Source organism: Formica exsecta, unplaced genomic scaffold (genome assembly GCF_003651465.1).
Source record: "Formica exsecta isolate Colony F162 unplaced genomic scaffold, ASM365146v1 scaffold175, whole genome shotgun sequence".
NCBI classification, from domain to species: Eukaryota; Metazoa; Arthropoda; class Insecta; order Hymenoptera; family Formicidae; genus Formica; species Formica exsecta.
Genome location: NW_021849067.1, coordinates 297,986 through 316,684, shown reverse-complemented (window position 1 = coordinate 316,684; position 18,699 = coordinate 297,986). Strand labels below are relative to the sequence as shown.

Genomic DNA, 18,699 nt, shown 5'->3' with positions numbered 1-18,699 from the left:
ATAGGGTAGCTTATAATTGGCCGCGTTCAGCAAAGAAGCGCTCAGTTATCGTCTTGTTAACACTCGTTATTGATTTGTTGGTTCTAAAAGTAAGAGCCAATCACGTTCGATTGTTACTGAGCAGTTTTCTTTGCTGAACGCGACCTTGACAATTGAAAAAATCTTTACTCCTTTTGTCCTGATTGGTCAATTAAATGCTATTTTATTTTACGGTAGGATTTCCGAACGCATTCCCATTTGAATGGCTATGTCATATTGTGATTACTTTTTATGGGCTCTATTTTTCACTCTTTTTCTCGTTCACGTGATTGCAAATTTACGTGACAAATGTGAGAGCTTCTCTTTGGTGAGAGGAACGGAAGAGTAGCGAAAAGAATCCTCTTTCCTCAGTTTAAAGAAAAACTTGACTACCCTGAAATAAAAAAAAAATTTAGAATATAGATTTTTAGAATAAAAGAAATTGCACGCGAATGTAATGTATGTGAAAAGCAAGCTTACGAGCATTTTGAAGTGGAGAATAAAAGAACAAACCTGTACCGTATATAGTATGTACATCTCCCTTAAAAAAAAAAATAAATAAATAAATAAAAGGAAGGTTGTGTGTATGTGAATTTTTCATTATATATATACAATATTCCGAATTGACACGTGCGTAATATCACCGTGTAGTGTCTAATAGTTACTATAATTTGACACTTTACTTTTTATGTATTACACTGAGCTTTTAATGACTTGTAAGGTTTGATAAAGTAGTGATCATTCATACATGATTATTGAATACATAAACTAATAATAAATAAAAATATTCATTCTTGCCAAAATGTGGGCGGACACTATTCTAATTGTATTTATCAGCATATGTACGGCGTTATTAGGCGAAGGTAAAACGATATAAATTTCATTATATAAATAAAATAAATATATTAATAAGAGTTTGGAAGAAAACGCATATAAAATGTTCATGTTGTTTTAATGTATTTACTTGATGTATTGTTTTTAGGGTTGACATGGTTAATGGTATATAGAACTGAAAAGTATCAAAAATTGAAGGCTGAAGTTGAAAAGCAAAGCAAAAAGCGTGAGTTTACAAGAAATTTCAACTATGCACTGAAGAATACATACATATGTGCTTAAAAAGATTATCTATATAAAACTGTTTTATTTGTTAGTGGAAAAAAGAAAAGAAGCGCATGGCGATTCTTTAGACAAACAGCAGAAAAAGAAGATTGAACGAGAAGAGGAGAGACTAAAGAATAACAATCGTGATCTGTCTCTTGTGAAGATGAAATCTATGTTTGCAATTGGATTTGCATTTACAGCGCTTTTAAGTATGTTCAATAATATATTCGATGGACGAATTGTTGCCAGATTACCATTTGTTCCAATCAGCTGGATACAGGGTTTGTCGCACAGAAATCTTCCGGGTGATGATTATACAGAATGCTCTTTTATATTTTTGTACATATTATGTACCATGAGTATCAGACAGGTAAATCTCATAATCTCATATATATATATATATATATATATGTATATATGTATATATGTATCTAATATATACCAGCTTATGTGCAATGTTTTTTATATATATTCCTTTGATTTTTAGAACATCCAGAAGATACTTGGCTTTGCGCCATCCAGAACTGCAAGTAAGCAGAGTGGCAGTATCTTTGGACCACCACCTCAACAATTTAAATGAATCATATTTGAGTATTCATATTTAAGAAGGAATAATTATTGATGTTTATAGAGATTTTTTGTACATCTTATTGCTCAATTTTAGACATTTACTCTTATGTCCAATTAATCTTTATAACATCAATTTTTTGTTTTGTATATTCCACATTATGAATTATATTTAAATAATGTCTTCAAATTCTTTTTTTCTTTTCTGAAGACCTAAATATATATATAAATAAAATGAAAATATAAATATATAATAATTATTGTATTACCTAGAAACACGCATTACATACAGAATGTTCATAATTTGTTAAAAATATATTTAATTTTACTGTTAAATTTAATTACATTTAAATTTAATAATTTAGCAGAGATAAGAGGGTAAATTAAAGATGGAATATGAACTTCAGTTTAATACTTAATATAAGATATCGAGAGAGATACATATGATATATGAGAAGTTACACGATTAAGGATATTTTGTAGTGCCTTCATGAAATTATTGGGCCATTTGAAAAAATAATTGTGATGGGTATATTTTCATTAAGCGACGCTTTTATACAACACGTTATATACAAACATAACAATCAATCATATACAAAAAGATATAATCAATATTATCTTACATAGTAAAAAACTTGCAATATAATATTACAATGACGGGTTGAATTATAAAGAATCGTATTATTCGATTTTATACATCTCTTGGAAAAATTGGTTCGAATAATATCAGATTGATTATATATAGAACTTCTTTCCTATTTTTAAAGGACATGTATACGGCTCCTATTAAATACTACCGTTCTTGTCTCTATTATTGTGTACCAACTAAGTCTAACAGTCTGTCATTATTAGAATTATTGTATTTTATACATATTATGCAAACATATTTACAAGTATAACCCACACATGGAAATTATTATGATAAAAAGTAGTTTATCCTATTGAAACTTTTGGTGTTTCATTATGCAACGTTATATCGAATATTATTTATTATCAATACCCTTTCTATATTTCAAAATTCTATTGTTTGAAGCACAAAACAATGATGATACCAGACAATTCAATTTCAAGAACATGAATGATGCTAAGTGCAGTCACAAATATAATTCATTTTTCTGTGATTCTTTCTAACAGTCACATGACTCCTGTGGAAAATATAAAGAATCGTAATCTCGGCAGTGGCCACGTGTGGAAAATTCAAACAAAAAGAAAATCTTGTATACGGTATATATACAAGTGTGATGGTTATTATAAAAGTAATTTGAAAATTCAAAATAAAATTATACTAGCAAAAAATCTATATTTTCGAGATGTAATCTAGAGATGTTCTGCTGTCCAGCAGCCGAACCTAGCATGGTCATATCCGATTTTACAACGCATTCATACTCGACGATATCGCATAGTGCTGTCAATATAAAACATTGGATGCTCATCCATTACCTAAAATCGCGGATACTACGCGAGTATCCGCGGGTTTCTAATATATAATATTAATATAATAGTGTGTAATGTGTATTTATATATTAAAAATTCGATCTGACTAATTGAAAAATATTCCATGTTCCTTGATATCTGGTTATCTTGAGATATTAAAATAAAATTACGTAATATCCGAGTAAGATTCTCGAAAGACTTAGATAACCAGATAGATTTCGGATATCCGAAATATCATGATACCATGAATATTGACAGCACTCGAATGATTCGACAAATTTGTGTAAGATACTTATGTTAAGAAGAAATGCCATTATATTTACAAAACTTTCAAGCGCATGGAGTATTATTAAATAGAAAAAATCTATTAATATATTCATGCAATGGATTCTTACAAAAAAAGGAAATAAAATTGCACATTGAGAATTATCACTTTTTTACACGTTTGCGCGTTGATTGCGCGTATACTTTTGGATTTGCTTTCCAAGCGAATCGTCATCGAATATCCCGAGGGAAGATCATTAGAATAATACAGTGTATCATTGTAACGCTGACGGCTGATCCCATCTTTCTCTCTACTTTTTCTTCTCTCGCGGATATCTATCCTAATCGAAGACTCATTGCGTACCAATGATCAATTTCATTATTTAACAAATATCGTTCTCAATTTCATTCTTAAAATGGCGGACAGTTCACACCGGGATGAAGATATTGACATTTATCTCCGATCCGACAATAACCGTTTTTCGAAAACTGTCTGCACACCGGTGGCTGCTTACCGCTTCCTCGCCAGCCACCACCACCGCCTCGCCAACCGCCCCTTGGGGGTCCAGCTCCGCGATATCCCCAACCGGGACCTCCTCTGCCCCTACTGTGCATGGGGGCGCCTCTTGGACCTGGAAAATTAGGTCCTGGACCATACATCGGTCCGGGCGGTCCCTGAAAGTTGGGATTCATATTGTTGAATCCCATATCTTCTGGACACATCATGCCGTAGCCCTCTTGCTGTTGATTGTACATGGGCGGCGGTCCCATCATTCCCGGCGGAACCATCGGACCACCTTCCATTCCCTGATTGAAATTACCCGGCATATTTGCCATTGGATTTATCCCAACATCTGGTACGAGAACCTTGCCATCGCCCGTTCTCCAACCACCACCGCCACCGCCCGGTATCGTTGGTCCCGGCATCTCCTGGGCCATGGGAGCTATATGCGATGGGGGCATCATCTGCTGAGGCATCTGTGGCATCTGACTTATCGTCGATTGAGGTCCCATAGGGGTCATCATGGTTTGTTGATTGTGCGAGAATGTCGTGGGATAATGGAACGTTGTTACGGTCGGTGGTTGCGGTGTCAATTGTGGCTTAGGTTCTGGCCACGGTACCGATGTAAAGTCCTTTTCGCTCTCCTTATTGCCTGTGAGATCGTCCAACGGTATTATTTTAGGATCGGTCATCACATGATGCCGTTCTTCGTCGGGTTCAGCCGCAGAATCTGGGATCCTACGATTTAAAAAAACACAATTTCGAAATTAGGAGTTATTGATTAACTGATGACAAGATTCATATATTCATTATTCAAGATTCATTATTTTGCCTTATTTCTAATGTCTCTAAAATCTTAAATAAATATATATTTTATATGATACTTTTATATAAATAATATTCGTATGTTTATTTTAACATAATACCACAAAATAAAAGTACATTTCTCTCCATTTTATTGTCGCAGAATATAAGTAATGTAGATGAAAACATTCATTAAAATAAAAGTATTGTAGTATACTGAGTTATCAGTATACTACAATACTGACTGCAAACATATACTTACATGCTTCGATTAAAGTAAAGCGCTTGAAGAATGCCCTTCTCGCGAGCATATTGAATATCCTTTTCTTTACTATCCTTGCCAGGTTCTACTAATGGAGGTGGTTGATCAATAGGAATTAAAGGCTTCCACCTTGTTTTCTCTTCCATTAAATCCTCATTATCTAATAAAAAAAATAATACTGTAATGTTATATATATACATAGCAATATAATTTGCAAATATATGAGTGTACTTGATATATATATTTTATATAATTATAAATAAAAAAATTATATTTATATAATTACACATGTGTACGTACTTAATTTTCTGGCCATTTGGAATGCTTCCCTTTCGTTTTGCTTTTCCATCTGTTTCATGTCGGTGAATGTTTTTGTCACATTAACCCTTTCTGTTTCATCCAATTCAAAATAACGTATGGATTCTAAATCTGTCTTCCACTTTAAAATCTTCTTCGGTCCTTTACGTTTCTGAAGTAGCAAAACACTTTTAAGTCCATCTACATATCGTATTTCGGGATAAGGACTAACGTCATCCTTCTTCAATGAGTTCGAAACCATTGAAGAAGCATCTTCTGGTGATTCCGAATCTTTGATATCTTCCACATCTTCCTCGGGTGTCGGTGCTATGAAAAAGATAAATAAATAAATAAATATATTGTTTAAATGAATTATTATAATTTTATTATAAATAATTAATAATTTAATTATTAAATATATTATTATAAATATATTATGTAGAAAAAATTAATTTTACTTCAACATGATGATATATATGTGTACGAATGTTTGTAATATAAAATTGTGTTAATAGTATTATATTAGGGCAATACAAATATATTAGAACATTATATAAATAAGATAAATAGGTACGCGTATGTGAGTTTATAACTGTTTATATGTTTTGTACATTTTTTAAATGAGATGTTTTCAAATAACAAATTAGTTTATTTCTCTTTTGTCTGTATGATAAATTAAGATACTTACTGTTACTTCTGATATCATCCTCGTCTCTACTATCTTTCTCGTCATCAAGCGCCTGATCTTTATCTTTCTTCGTGTCTTCTTCGATATTTTCTTTTTCTCTTTGATCTTTGTCTTCTTCTATTTCTAGAGTATCTTGATAGAACTATAAAACAAAAAATTTACAATATTAATTTATTATTAATCATGTTATACATATGCCATATATAAGAAATATGTTTCTAAATAAAATAAAATCAAATCGATTTTCTCTCTCCCTGCTTTAGCACACTTAATTTGAAGCTTAGAATTTAAAATAATAATAAAAAAGAAATTCGCCAATCACTTATCAAAATTTAATGCGATTGTGCCTTACAAAATGCGCAAGAACAAATGAATCTTAAATTGGTACGACTCCGATTAATTTGATATTAGTTTTCTTGCAGCGACATCCTGAGCACATGTATCCTATATAATTACCTTGAAGTTAGGTTTGAGGGCAACTGGCGATTTTTCTTCGGCATTTGTAGGCGAAGCAGGTGGTGGTGTGCTCTCGCGAATATCGGCGTTAGCGGTTTCTTGTTTTTTAGCTTCCGAAGACCCGTCCTTCGTGATAGAAGTCCTACGCTTACGCTTCCTCGGTTCTTTGCTCTTGGTAGACGCGGTGAGAGCGTCCATGAACATGTCGCTCTCTTGTAGCACCATCGCTGAGAACAAAAATATTAAATATCACTCGCGAATAATTCGCAATAACCGGCTTAAAAATAAATTTTAAAATAGTTTGCACAAATAATAATATTTCAAGATATGCTGCATTATATAGACACATTACATATAATTAAAAAGATATATATGTATATATATGTATATATATACATATATATTTAAAAATGTCAGTAGTTTTTCAGACATTAGTATTTATGGCATTAAAATCGAACAATAAATTATTAAAATATAGAAAAGTCTAAAAAACAATAGTGTAGAATTCATAGAATATCCTAAAAATAATTCCGGAGAAAATAATGAGATCCTGGAAAACAGCAATACGTTTCATCGTGTCTCCCCTAAACATTTATAAATGAGATATTTTTCCCAACACAGAGGCATAACTTTGCAAATGAATTCAGCGCGCGAAGATAATAGAAATTGACATACGTTCTATTTGATTTTTTTATCTAATTTCTGAATTACAGCCATTTATGTCATTAAATAATTATGTTTTTGATAATTTTAACAATGATGGTGTTTTTCAATATATTCCTATAAAGATTATGTTTATATTATATTTGCGCGCCGAATTTACTCCTATATATAAAATTTATGCTCAGGAAAACATGCTTTACATAATTGTTAAATGTTTATGTTATATTTCTAAATAGCAATTTCGTTTCGCACTCGATCCGTTCTGTAAATAAATATGGCTTGAATAGATACTGCCACATAAAGATTGTTAATAATCGCAACATTGTAAGACAATTCGTTGATTACTTTATTGGTAAACAGTATGTATCTGAAAAGTAAAAAATATTTTGCATTTTTCAGTAGCTGCTTCTTAGTAAGCTTCTTACATCTGTAAACATGGACATCTTCTATAATAGCGATAAAAAAACTTGTCTGCTAGAATAAACTCAATAAAGTTAATTTTGTGTTCAATATACCCTGTAATAAAGAAAAAATTTAAATTTAAGCTAGTAAATTTTATAAAGGGTTACTGTATTGCGTGTCCTGCAACAATTATTCCTGCTTAAATCATAACATAAAATAATTTAAACATAATAAAGAAATTAAATAAGAATATATATATATTAAAATAATATATCTAAAAATTAAGAATATTTGTTGATAATGATGGTAATATTACTTAAATGTTTTAGTGATACATGGGCTGTCAGGGATAGATATATATATATAGGTGTAACATAAATATAAATTAAAATATGTAATGGCTTAGAATTTAAAAATAATTATATAAAATTGATATAATTACAGACAACTCTAATTATTAATATTATGTATCATTAAGCTTATATCTTTAGAAGCAATAAATTATTAATTAAAACATTATTCTCTATGTAACGTTTTAAATTTAATACTTATATTTGAGACAGAACGAAAATAACGAGAAAAAACAAATGTGTTTCTCTGAATAGCAAATTTTAATCTTATTATACTTTGAATAATATATATATTTAATCTTATTATACTTTGAATAATATATTAAAAAATGCTTTTATATATAATAATATAATGATGGAATAAAGAAGAAGCGAATAATATTAAATATATAGAAACAAATCTCTCTTCAATATATATACCAAATAAATTAGCTATATTCTAAAATATCATAAATATATACACTTATTGTTAAACTGTTAAAATAAATTTCTGTGGATTAATTTAATATATTACGATATATACATATAAAAAATTAAAACTATATTATTCTTTTACACAAAAATATGTATTACTTCGAATCATTATTAGTATAATATAGAGATGTATAAGATAAATATCATAGGCATTATTTCAAATAATTATATTTTTTATGAAAAAATATACGTGTGTGTATAATTTTTACATTTATTCCATTACTGCATAAAAATTATATAAATGCAATTGCGTGTACATTTCTGTATGAAATAATTATAGGACAAAGAAAATTATAGGCAAAAAAATAATTATATAGGCAAAAAAATAAAAATAATTTATAATTGACAGATATACATCAATTATACATTGAATTGCTCTGCAAAGAAAAAATAAACTCGAATTATTCTAATGCCGAATGAAATTTTGATAATCTTTGTCTGTGACTTTATAATACGAGGATGCAATTCGAGAAAATAGAGATACAGAAAAATATTATTATTTAAATATAATTTAAAAAATATCGCGCCTTTCTTTAAAATTGTGCGATTTAACACAAAAAATAATGTTAAAAATAAGAATTTCAAAAAATATTTAACAATCAACATAAAACATAACGTATCATCATCGTCCATCATGTATAAAAGCTCTTTATCATATAGAACTGTAGTCCCATCTTACAAATAATACGGAAACGCTTTAATTTATAACAAACTACAAATAAAATATAATTCATATTAAAAATAGCTATTTTCAAGCTTCTTTAAACTTAAAGGATACTAAAATAATGTTGTTAAACATTTGTCAATATTTGCATACTATCTAGGTACCTAACTTATATCCGTGTAAATCCAAATAACAGATAGATATTCTAATAGGCCGTGCTCTGACAACATTGATATAATATAAACCCGATAAAAAAATAATTTTTACAAAATTAAGGAAGAGTATACGGGTTGTATTATACAGTCCATTTTTTTTATTTCTACAGAGAAATAATCTGTGGAAAGAAATAAAAAACATGATATTTATCTATTCTCTGAACAGATGATTGTTGCAACTTTTAATAATATAGCGCATAAAACTGTTCTGGACCTTCAGTTTTTAATATATTTGCCTTGTATTTATCAGAAATTATTTGACGATACGACATTGAAACCAGATCTCGTAAGTTTGCCTTTAACATATATAAATTCATGTGCGATTGTTAATAACAGATGTATAAAGCTACGTTATTAACTTGTATACGATACAACACTATGTATACGATACAACGATAAACTATTCTAATCTCCCGAAAAAAGAAACTGGCGAGATTTCCACGTGTATGTTAATATACATATATACGTTAAAAATAAGTTATTACTCTTTTTCTCGTATATATATATATATACACACACACACACACACAGCACACATATACACACACAGGCACACACAGATACACACACACACACACACACACACACATATATCTCATTAAATTAATAATTCGAAAATGTACAAACATTACATTATCTATCATATCTTATCCGTTCAATCGTTATAATTATATAAATTATAAACTCGTTATAACTTATAAAAATGGATATAAATTGGTAAATGTGACAATACATAATAAATTTACTTTAATAAATTTCGATTAATATATTATAGAGATGATTTCTGTTTACAGATTGCAATCGCACGCGCGATGAAAGCTTTGCAGTATTTAAAAATCAATTCCAAAATATAAATAGAAATAGTTTTATCTGTATGTTTATCTGTACGGGAATAACAATTACATTTTATTAAATAACCAATGCAAATAATATTATGAAAATATTTTATCATTATATTAAATTTTCTATGTTTGATAGAAGTTTTTGTCATATTCCAGAAATAAATTTAAACATGCGTTCCGAATAGCAACATCAGACTTTATGATCTGTAATTAAATATCTTGCCAACTAATTGATATATGTCAAATGAGGCAGCAGTTTTGAAATATATTTATTATTAGATGATTTATTATTCATGTGTTATTGTTTGTTTATTAATGCTAATTCACACAGTATAATTTACAATATAAAATGTATCCAATGTAAGAGAATAAAAATATTCTACCTGATTGTATACAAATATTTTGTGTTTTAGAATTATTTAATTAGATTAATTTAAAATTCATTAAGATATAATGGGAAAAATAAATTTATATAAATAATTTTGAGTATGAATTTTTTTAATATGAAAAGAATGTTATATTTTGCGTTAAAAATATGATTTTACTATTCTAGATTATATGTAAATAAATTTTATTAAGTAAAATTTATTATTTTTTTATATTTATAATTTTGATATGTTTTATAAGTTTAAATTTAATAATACTCATTAATTATATCATCAGATTTGATTAATTATATCCTAGGATATCTTCTTAATGCATACATATATGTATAGGTATGATTTTAAATTACGTTCTTTTGCACGCTTTGGAATTATGTAAAAAACGTAACGTAATAATCGTGAAACTAATGTAATTAAACATCATGCGTATATATTTGCATGCTTTCAGATAGAATATTTTTCATCCTCGTAGAGATATCGGATGAATTTCGCGACGTAGACGCCGCGCAAAGAGATATCAAGTGTGCGAGTCGTGTCGCGGGTTGATGTGCGTCGAATGGTTAATAAGTGTCGGTAGAAGCGCGCGACGTCGACTGCGGCAGTTATACGGGCAACGGGACACGTGCGTCGATGTAAGACAGTCGCAAAAACATCAGCTCCGTGCATGCGTCGCGCGACTTGCAATTCTCCGATTACACGTGTCGGATTCGAACACGTTGAAAACGATTCCGATTTATAGATTTTGTCTGTTTCCATTCTTTTTTATTTTTGTCTTTTGTGTATTGCGAAATCTTACGTAATTTCCGAAGCTTTCTTTAAATGGACGAGACTATTCATACGCGACTGTTGCACCAAAATTTCTAGCAAGAGCACAGAAATTATGATTGCGATAATTTGTTCGCAAAACGAGCTCTCGATTCATTCGAATAATACGTTTTGATGATACTGTTTGAACTGTTGAAATTTTTGTAAATATGTATATATATATATATACGTTTTTCCCTCCAAAACGAATGCCATTATTGTTGCAACGTTGAGATAATTCTGTCGCCATTTAAAATTTTGTAATAACTAGTCTCTCTCTCTCTCTCTTTTTGAAAATTTTATGGTATTGTTGCCGTAATAAAATTTAAAAAAAGAAAAAAAAACCGCTGCGCTCAAGCTTCAAAATTTGGCACAACTAACTTCGTCCCTTTCCCTTTCTATTTTTGTTTCTATCCTAGCTAGCAGTTTTCTAATACCTAGCTTTTTCTTTCTCTATCTTTCTCTTCAGTTATCTAACGTAATTATTGGCAAAAAAGAAGGTTCTCTTCACCAAGCTCGACGAATCAGACGTTGTAAAGGGAGCCTGCTGGTCCTAAAGGCTTTCTTGCTCGAAGACGTCGGATATGCAGCTTCAGAAATCGTGCACTTTTAGTGCTACTTTCAATCCATAGGGTCTCCACGCATCGTTCAGTGTGTTAGAAAATATGTATTCTCACAATATTTTCTCTAATTTATCACCGACCTTTTCTTCTTTCTTTAACTATTCCTTTCACCCTCTCTCTTTCTCTCCCTCTTTCTCTCTCTCGTTCGCTCTCTCCCTTTCTCTCTTTTTCTCTATTAAAGGTGTTGGAATAATTTGCCCCACACAAATTTCAATTCTCTCTAATAAATGTGCAAACATTTCATTTGTCATGTACGTACAAAAGGTCATATAATGAATGAAAATTCCATTTTATCCACAGGCCTTGAATGTGTATTCGTATTTTATTGGCAACAAATTTACGAGTCGATATCAAATCGATACGATTTTTTAATGCAAATAAAAAAATTTCAGATTTTCTATTTTCATTTAAACTTAATTTTGAAGAGCGACGCAAATTTCAAAATTTCAGTATTACTGAAACTAATTAATCAACGCGTTGTACATGTTCTAACATTAAAAATCGCCGAGAGGATGGAAATCTGGATGGGCTCACGGTATATATACGATTATTTTGTCTTAAAAGCATTTAACAGCGAGCAAGATATGTAGTATAGCAGAAACCCAAGAGTTAAATATTCCAGATTTCTGATAAATTTATTTAAATGTTTAAATAGGATATATACATGTACAAGGGAAAACGTATGAATAGACAAGACTTTGTTGCCTTACCTAGTTAGAGATTAGAACTATTCCTGTATGGTGGCTTCGTAATCGTTGTGTCACTAATATCGGAGATTAAGAACACATGCCCGCTATCAGTGAGTATCGATAAAACACTTTTCGACTATCTTTGTTCAACAAGAAACTATGTGTTTTTTTAATTCCTTTGTCGAATATCGATTGGAAAAATCGCGGTTCACGCGTTGTAATGAATACTTTATCGAAGATTACCTGCTATCGAAGATTCTTAATATACGAAAAAGTTCGTAGTCGAGTGCAGATCCTAATGGCTTCGTTCTTCTAATGAAAGATGTTAATTTTCGTAGACGGATGATCCGTACAAGAGCTGCTAATTCTCCATGCAGTACGATGGATAAATCGTTACACGGCTTATTATATCTTCTACAAGACGCTAATAATAATTTTTTTGGGGAAGTAGAGAGGATGTACTATTAAGAGGTATTACACTACGGGATATTGCCTGGAAGAAACAATAAGTTTAAAATACATAGGCAAAAATAAATATTTGATGTGACAATACCAAAAAGTCATTGAGACTATCGATAATATTCGCGATACATAAAGATATCGCATTAAATATCGGAGCAGCTTGTATATCTTCTGGTAACATCCATCTGCAAACTCAATATTACAGAGTTAGTTTAGTCATATATAATGCAGCATACCAATGTACAAAGCTTAAGCAGTCATTTGTTTAATCATTATTATTCCATCAACAAATAAGACTTTTAAATCTTATATAACAAAATAATATAGACAGAAAAATCATATTACGTATTATTATAAAGAAATACATAATATATATAAAAATGCATGTATGTATACTAAATACTATAAATAATATATCTGTAAAAAAATGTGTTACAAAATAAATAATGTTTTATTGAAATATTAGTTAAATTTACGTGAGTTACTTAAATTTAACTGAGGGTATATCTAATTTTAAAAAATACACACGTGTTTAAAAAAAGAATATAAATACTTTAAATATTAAAATTTATTAATTTGTTAATTTATAAATTTAGAGCATTTCTTTTCATTAGAATATTTGTATTCTTTTTTTGTAAACATACATGTATGTATGTATTGAATGTTTCTTTAAAATTGCATTTAATATAAAGATGTCTCCAAAATTTTAATTCTTTTCAATATTACATTTTAAATGTTATCATGTAAAATTTGATGAATTTAGTTTTAGTATACATAGCATAATTTCTGACTGAAATTATAGACTGCTTTATCTGAGGACATTAGCGTAATGTTTATATCTGGATTAAAAATATTAAGTAAAGAAAAATATTACATATAATAGAGATCAGGTATTAATAACGAAATTTTATATATAGTTTGTAATAGAATATCAGAATACTTACGTTTTGGTTTTGGTGGTATCAGTTTAATCCCTCCCTTCTTCTCATCGCTTGGTGGTGTCGTTGGCGAATCCAGTGATAGTTTCACCCGTTTTTCCACCAATGGAATGGTTTCTCTCAATGGCGATGGCCTCTTCAAGGGAAATTTCGGAGGTAGAACTTTCTTATCAACGGCAGGATTTGGCTTCTTCGATCTCGGTGGTGGTGGTTTTACTTCTTCCTCTAGTCCCGTGGATCTAAACTTTGAATTAAATGTCTTCACCGTTTTCGGCCGTGTCGCGGAATCCTGGCTATTTTTTCTATTCTCAATGGAGATGGATATATTCTTCTTCTCGGTAGTGAGCTTTGTAACAGTGTCTTTTTTACTACTGTCTACTTTCTCTTTATTTTCTTTCGTACCATCTCGCGACTCAGTCGAGGACTTTCTTCCATTTGTATCATCCTCCGTTCGTTTCTTCGGTATTTTGCCCAACTTGGAACTCAACGCTTGACCTTGCACTTTTTCTAAAGTCGCCTTATCCTTCTCCGCCTGATCCTTTTTCTGCTTCTCCTTCTCCCGTTCCTTGTCTCGCTCAGATTTACTCTTACTTGAACTGTGCTTACTGGATGAACTGGAGTGATGCTTGTCCTTTTCCTTGGAAGACTTATCTTTACTAGAGTTGGAGGTTTTGGAACTATTACTACTGGAACCAGAGCGATGACTACTCGATCTATGGGATGTCGAGTTGCTGCGATGTGTACTGGAACTCGCGCTGTGCTTAGAAGAACTTTTAGACGAAGACGAACCGTGATGATGAGTGCTGCTTTTCTTATCAGAACTGGACTTCTTATCATCTTTTTTATGAGAGTCTCTATTTTCCTTATCACTAGACTTACCGCTATCACTACTAACAATAATATCCTTAGAGTCTTTATTATCTTTACTTTTAGCACCTTCAATATCTTGATTGTCTTTAGAACTAACTACGGTCTGTTTCACATCACTAGGAACATGTCCTGAATTGTCTGATTGTCCAATGTCTACTGTTTCGTCTTGACCACTAGTCGCACTACCACTTTGTCCTGTCTCCTTTACCTCCTCCGTTTCTTGCTTTGCTTCCTGTAAAGCAGGAAGCGTAGCGTCCACAGTGTTTATAACTACTTCTGTACTCGTACCAGATTTGCTTAGAACACTATTTATATTCGTGACGTCCGTTTCCACCTTGGCAAGGACTTGATTACCATCGCGAATGGTAATCTTATAAACAGGAACTGATGACTGCGAAGACGTTGATACAACAACAAAAGATTGCTTTTTACCTTGTTGTTGCGTTACTTGCTGGCCTTTGCCAATAACTTGCACCGTTTGCGACTGTAGCCTTTCTTGTTGTTGCTTTTCTTGATCTTGCTGGATCTGATTTACTGGAATACTAGCGGTAGATGATTGCGCAATTTTGAAGTCTTGAACATGAACAGTTGCATTTTCAGCAATGTCAAGAGTTTGTTGAGAATTTAACAAGTAATGTTGCGGCTGCGATGAAGGAATAACTGCGATTTGTCCTGCAGTAGTATTCGATTGCACTGAAACAGTCATGATTTGAGCTGGCACCGAATTCGGCGCTGCTTCTCCTTTCACAATTTTTAGCCACTGCTCCACAAGTCGAGTAGCCAATGTTCGTACACCTTGATGGCTGCCTTCCTTTGATAAACCTTTAATCAGTTTTGGACAATTGTTACTCTTCAGCCGTTCAATATCTACAGGACAGAGCAGCAAAAGTTCCAGAAGTTCTTGAATAAGAGCCCAATTCTTGGCAAGAATGCCATCAGTGAGCCATGTGTGAATAAGATTCCATCCTCCAGCACTCATAAATCTACAAAAATAGAAATTATAAAATGTAAAATATTATGTTATTATTATAAATAACAAAAGATAAGATAGTATAATTATATTATTGTGAATAATAAAATAATTATAGTATCTCCCATTATATTCTATTTCTAATTTTAATTCCTATCATAAAATGCCATATAAAAGCAATGTGTGTGTTCTAAAGACAATAATCTGTAATAATTAAGCCTTAAAACTATTTTTATGGATACACATACATAGATTAATATTTCACAGATATTAAATATTGTAATAATGAAAATAAATAATAATAGAATAATAATGAAATATTTATAGTTGCATATATATTTGTAATACAGAATCACTAAAATCAATCTATTAAAAAGACTCAACAATGTGTACAATTCTATACTTGTACCAGATAAGTTGTTGAAAAAAATTGATGTAAGGCTCGTATCAGTAAAAATGGCACATTAATAAGTACCATCTAATGGTTCTGAACCTTTTATATTTACTCTTGCATGTTCTATATTTTCTTTTCATACAGGTATATGAATTACATATACTTGTATGTCTTTACATGCCAAATGACAAATTTCTTTTACACAATTGCTCTATTAGTATCATAAAGACGAATAGAATAAAATATTTTTAAAAAAAGTTAAATAACTATTTTAATATTATTTGCATAGATTTAAGTACTTACTGACTAAGCAAATCCGTATTAGTAGTTTTCAATATCTGTATATAAATGCATTTCGAGACGAGTTTCTTAGAAAACTTCGTCATTAAATTAGCTAAGCGATGAACTTCCTCCTTACTCTTAATGCCTCCTGTTGGACCCAATAAAACGCTAAGGCATTTAAGTAAAGATAGGGGGTCTATACGTGGCTGAAAATACAATTTAAGAAAAAAAACAAAACATTATTAATGCAATCATCATATAAAAATATAAATTATGCTTACAAATTTAAAATTTAATAACAAGAAAATATTAAACAAAATATAAAAATATACATGTTCAATTTTTGAAAAAAATTTCTTGTGAGTTATCTGATTTCAGACTTTTTCATTAATATTTCCAGACAAAATTAGAATATTTCTACAGATAAATTTAATACAAATTTTTATTAAAATAATTATATTATATTATTAATATATCAAATGTAAATTTAAAAAAATTAAGTAAATTAGTAAATAGAAAATTCTATCAAAACTAGAACATTTGAGAAAATATCCAGGTAACTGGATACTCTTGACTATTAGTCATGACTAACAATATAGCGAAGTATATGCGAATTTCTTGAATATTATACAGGCTATTTGAACGAGATTATTTGGATAAATTTGAATAAAGATATTTAGCTATTAGATGTAAATATTGTTGACATTAATAAAAGAATCAATTTTTCAAATTTCATATGTTCCTTAAAAGTCATTATCTCTTTCTCTTTTATTCATATTTACTATTAAATATAAAAATAATTTTACATAGACTATTCATGCATAAAATTCGTAACTTTTCTTTTGCTATATATTCCCACTTATAATTATATTATATTATTTCACTTATAATTATTTTCTATATTTACCAATTATATATTTAATGATAAAAATTCATAGAACATTATATACAGACGACAACGGTGAACTGAATAATCTCGTACGTTGTAATTATACGGATACGTAAGAACAAAAATAGAATACGAGGTCACGCACACACGAAAGGAGCAAAGGTTATTGATCTCTCGCAATCGCCAAATCTACTAGGTGGCGCCATCGTTGCTCACGATATATTCGCAGATAGAAAAATTTGCAATTTATATTTAAAAAAATATGCTACTCACCATTTTGTTGAGATTTAAAATGTTTCAGAGCATCTTCGGGACCAGGTACATATTCATCGCGCGTATCTGCAACGAAATATAAAATACTTGATGACTATGTACGGCTCGGGTAACCGACGCACTCTTCACGCCATATTGTTGAACGGATTCTCACAGATTCGCACGAATTTACCGAAGGACGAACGATGGTGACTCGAAAAAAATGGCTTGGTTTTTTTCCTTTTTTTCGGAATCTCGATCGTCTAATACGTACGATGTACCTATTCTACATGGTTAAACCCCCCGATCCCTCGCTTACATATGGTACCACGCAATTTTCATCGAGCCGTATAATGTAATCGGAGATGACCCGGATCGTGCGATTACGCGAGAGAATTTCCGTGCCTGGATTGCGTTCTACATGGATTATGATTGCGTAATTACAATTATCTCGTGCTCTTTCGCTAGAAAAGCTGATGTGCGAGACGCAAAAATTGGGATGGTCGCTCGTTAGAATTCTCAAAAAATGCAGGCGCAGATACGAGTCCTTCTTACAAACGAACGGTTCTTCTCACTCGTCAGACTAGCCCCGAATATCCGCTGCGCAACCGCGGTGCGCATGCCCCACCCACGCGACCGACCAATCGGAGCAACGGAAGCCGTTTCCTCCTCTCCCCGCGACCAATAACGGTCTCACCCCGCGCTATGACGTAGCCTCGTTCTATTTATGTAACACGATAGAATGTCGTGAAACCGTACGTTTCTTTCCTCGGACTCGTTTCGTACCTACGAGAAAACTGACACTTTTTCCCTTTTTTTTCCAGCACTTTTTTAATAGAAACTTTTTCTTAGATTATCCCTTTCTTTCTTGAGATTCGACTGGCACTTGTACGCGTTGACTTTTTCGAGCTTTGTCGCGTGAGATATAGAGTCCACGTATATATACATATGATTACGTCACTCTACATTATTCACCTCGAAAATCGGACATATCATTTAATAAAAATCAATTATACGGCGTAACTGTCAGCAAAGCTTTCTCAATAATCTCTCAAGACCTCAACGGAAATTATATGCTATTCTCGATTCTCTGTCGCGTTTCTTTTCTTTTGCATATTGCTTTTCTTTTCTTTTTTTTTT

General features: G+C 31.0%; 2 protein-coding genes across 5 annotated transcripts in view; one reads left to right on the top strand and one right to left on the bottom strand.

The window, feature by feature from the left end:
* The first annotated feature begins 323 nt into the window (after positions 1-323).
* LOC115233488 (calcium load-activated calcium channel) lies at positions 324-2,753 on the top strand. Its single transcript, XM_029803963.1, has 4 exons — positions 324-881; positions 1,001-1,078; positions 1,170-1,489; positions 1,607-2,753. Exons 1-4 carry the CDS (start codon positions 821-823, stop codon positions 1,697-1,699), a joined length of 552 nt encoding a protein of 183 aa, XP_029659823.1. The 5' UTR covers positions 324-820; the 3' UTR covers positions 1,700-2,753.
* LOC115233484 (serine/threonine-protein phosphatase 1 regulatory subunit 10) overlaps positions 2,204-18,699 on the bottom strand; it is a 17,490-nt gene continuing 994 nt past the window's right edge. For 3 of the 4 annotated variants that reach the window (XM_029803952.1, XM_029803954.1, XM_029803950.1), the window contains 8 exons: positions 17,581-17,646; positions 16,440-16,624; positions 13,909-15,755; positions 6,394-6,620; positions 5,938-6,079; positions 5,253-5,576; positions 4,953-5,112; positions 2,204-4,624 (listed from right to left, as the gene is read on the bottom strand). In XM_029803952.1, coding sequence (XP_029659812.1) covers positions 3,796-4,624; positions 4,953-5,112; positions 5,253-5,576; positions 5,938-6,079; positions 6,394-6,620; positions 13,909-15,755; positions 16,440-16,624; positions 17,581-17,583 — 3,717 coding nt within the window. In that variant the 5' untranslated portion in view covers positions 17,584-17,646 and the 3' untranslated portion in view covers positions 2,204-3,795. Of the gene's footprint in view, positions 4,625-4,952; positions 5,113-5,252; positions 5,577-5,937; positions 6,080-6,393; positions 6,621-13,908; positions 15,756-16,439; positions 16,625-17,580; positions 17,647-18,003; positions 18,694-18,699 lie in introns of those variants that run through there. The other variant, XM_029803953.1, reaches the window with a different exon arrangement.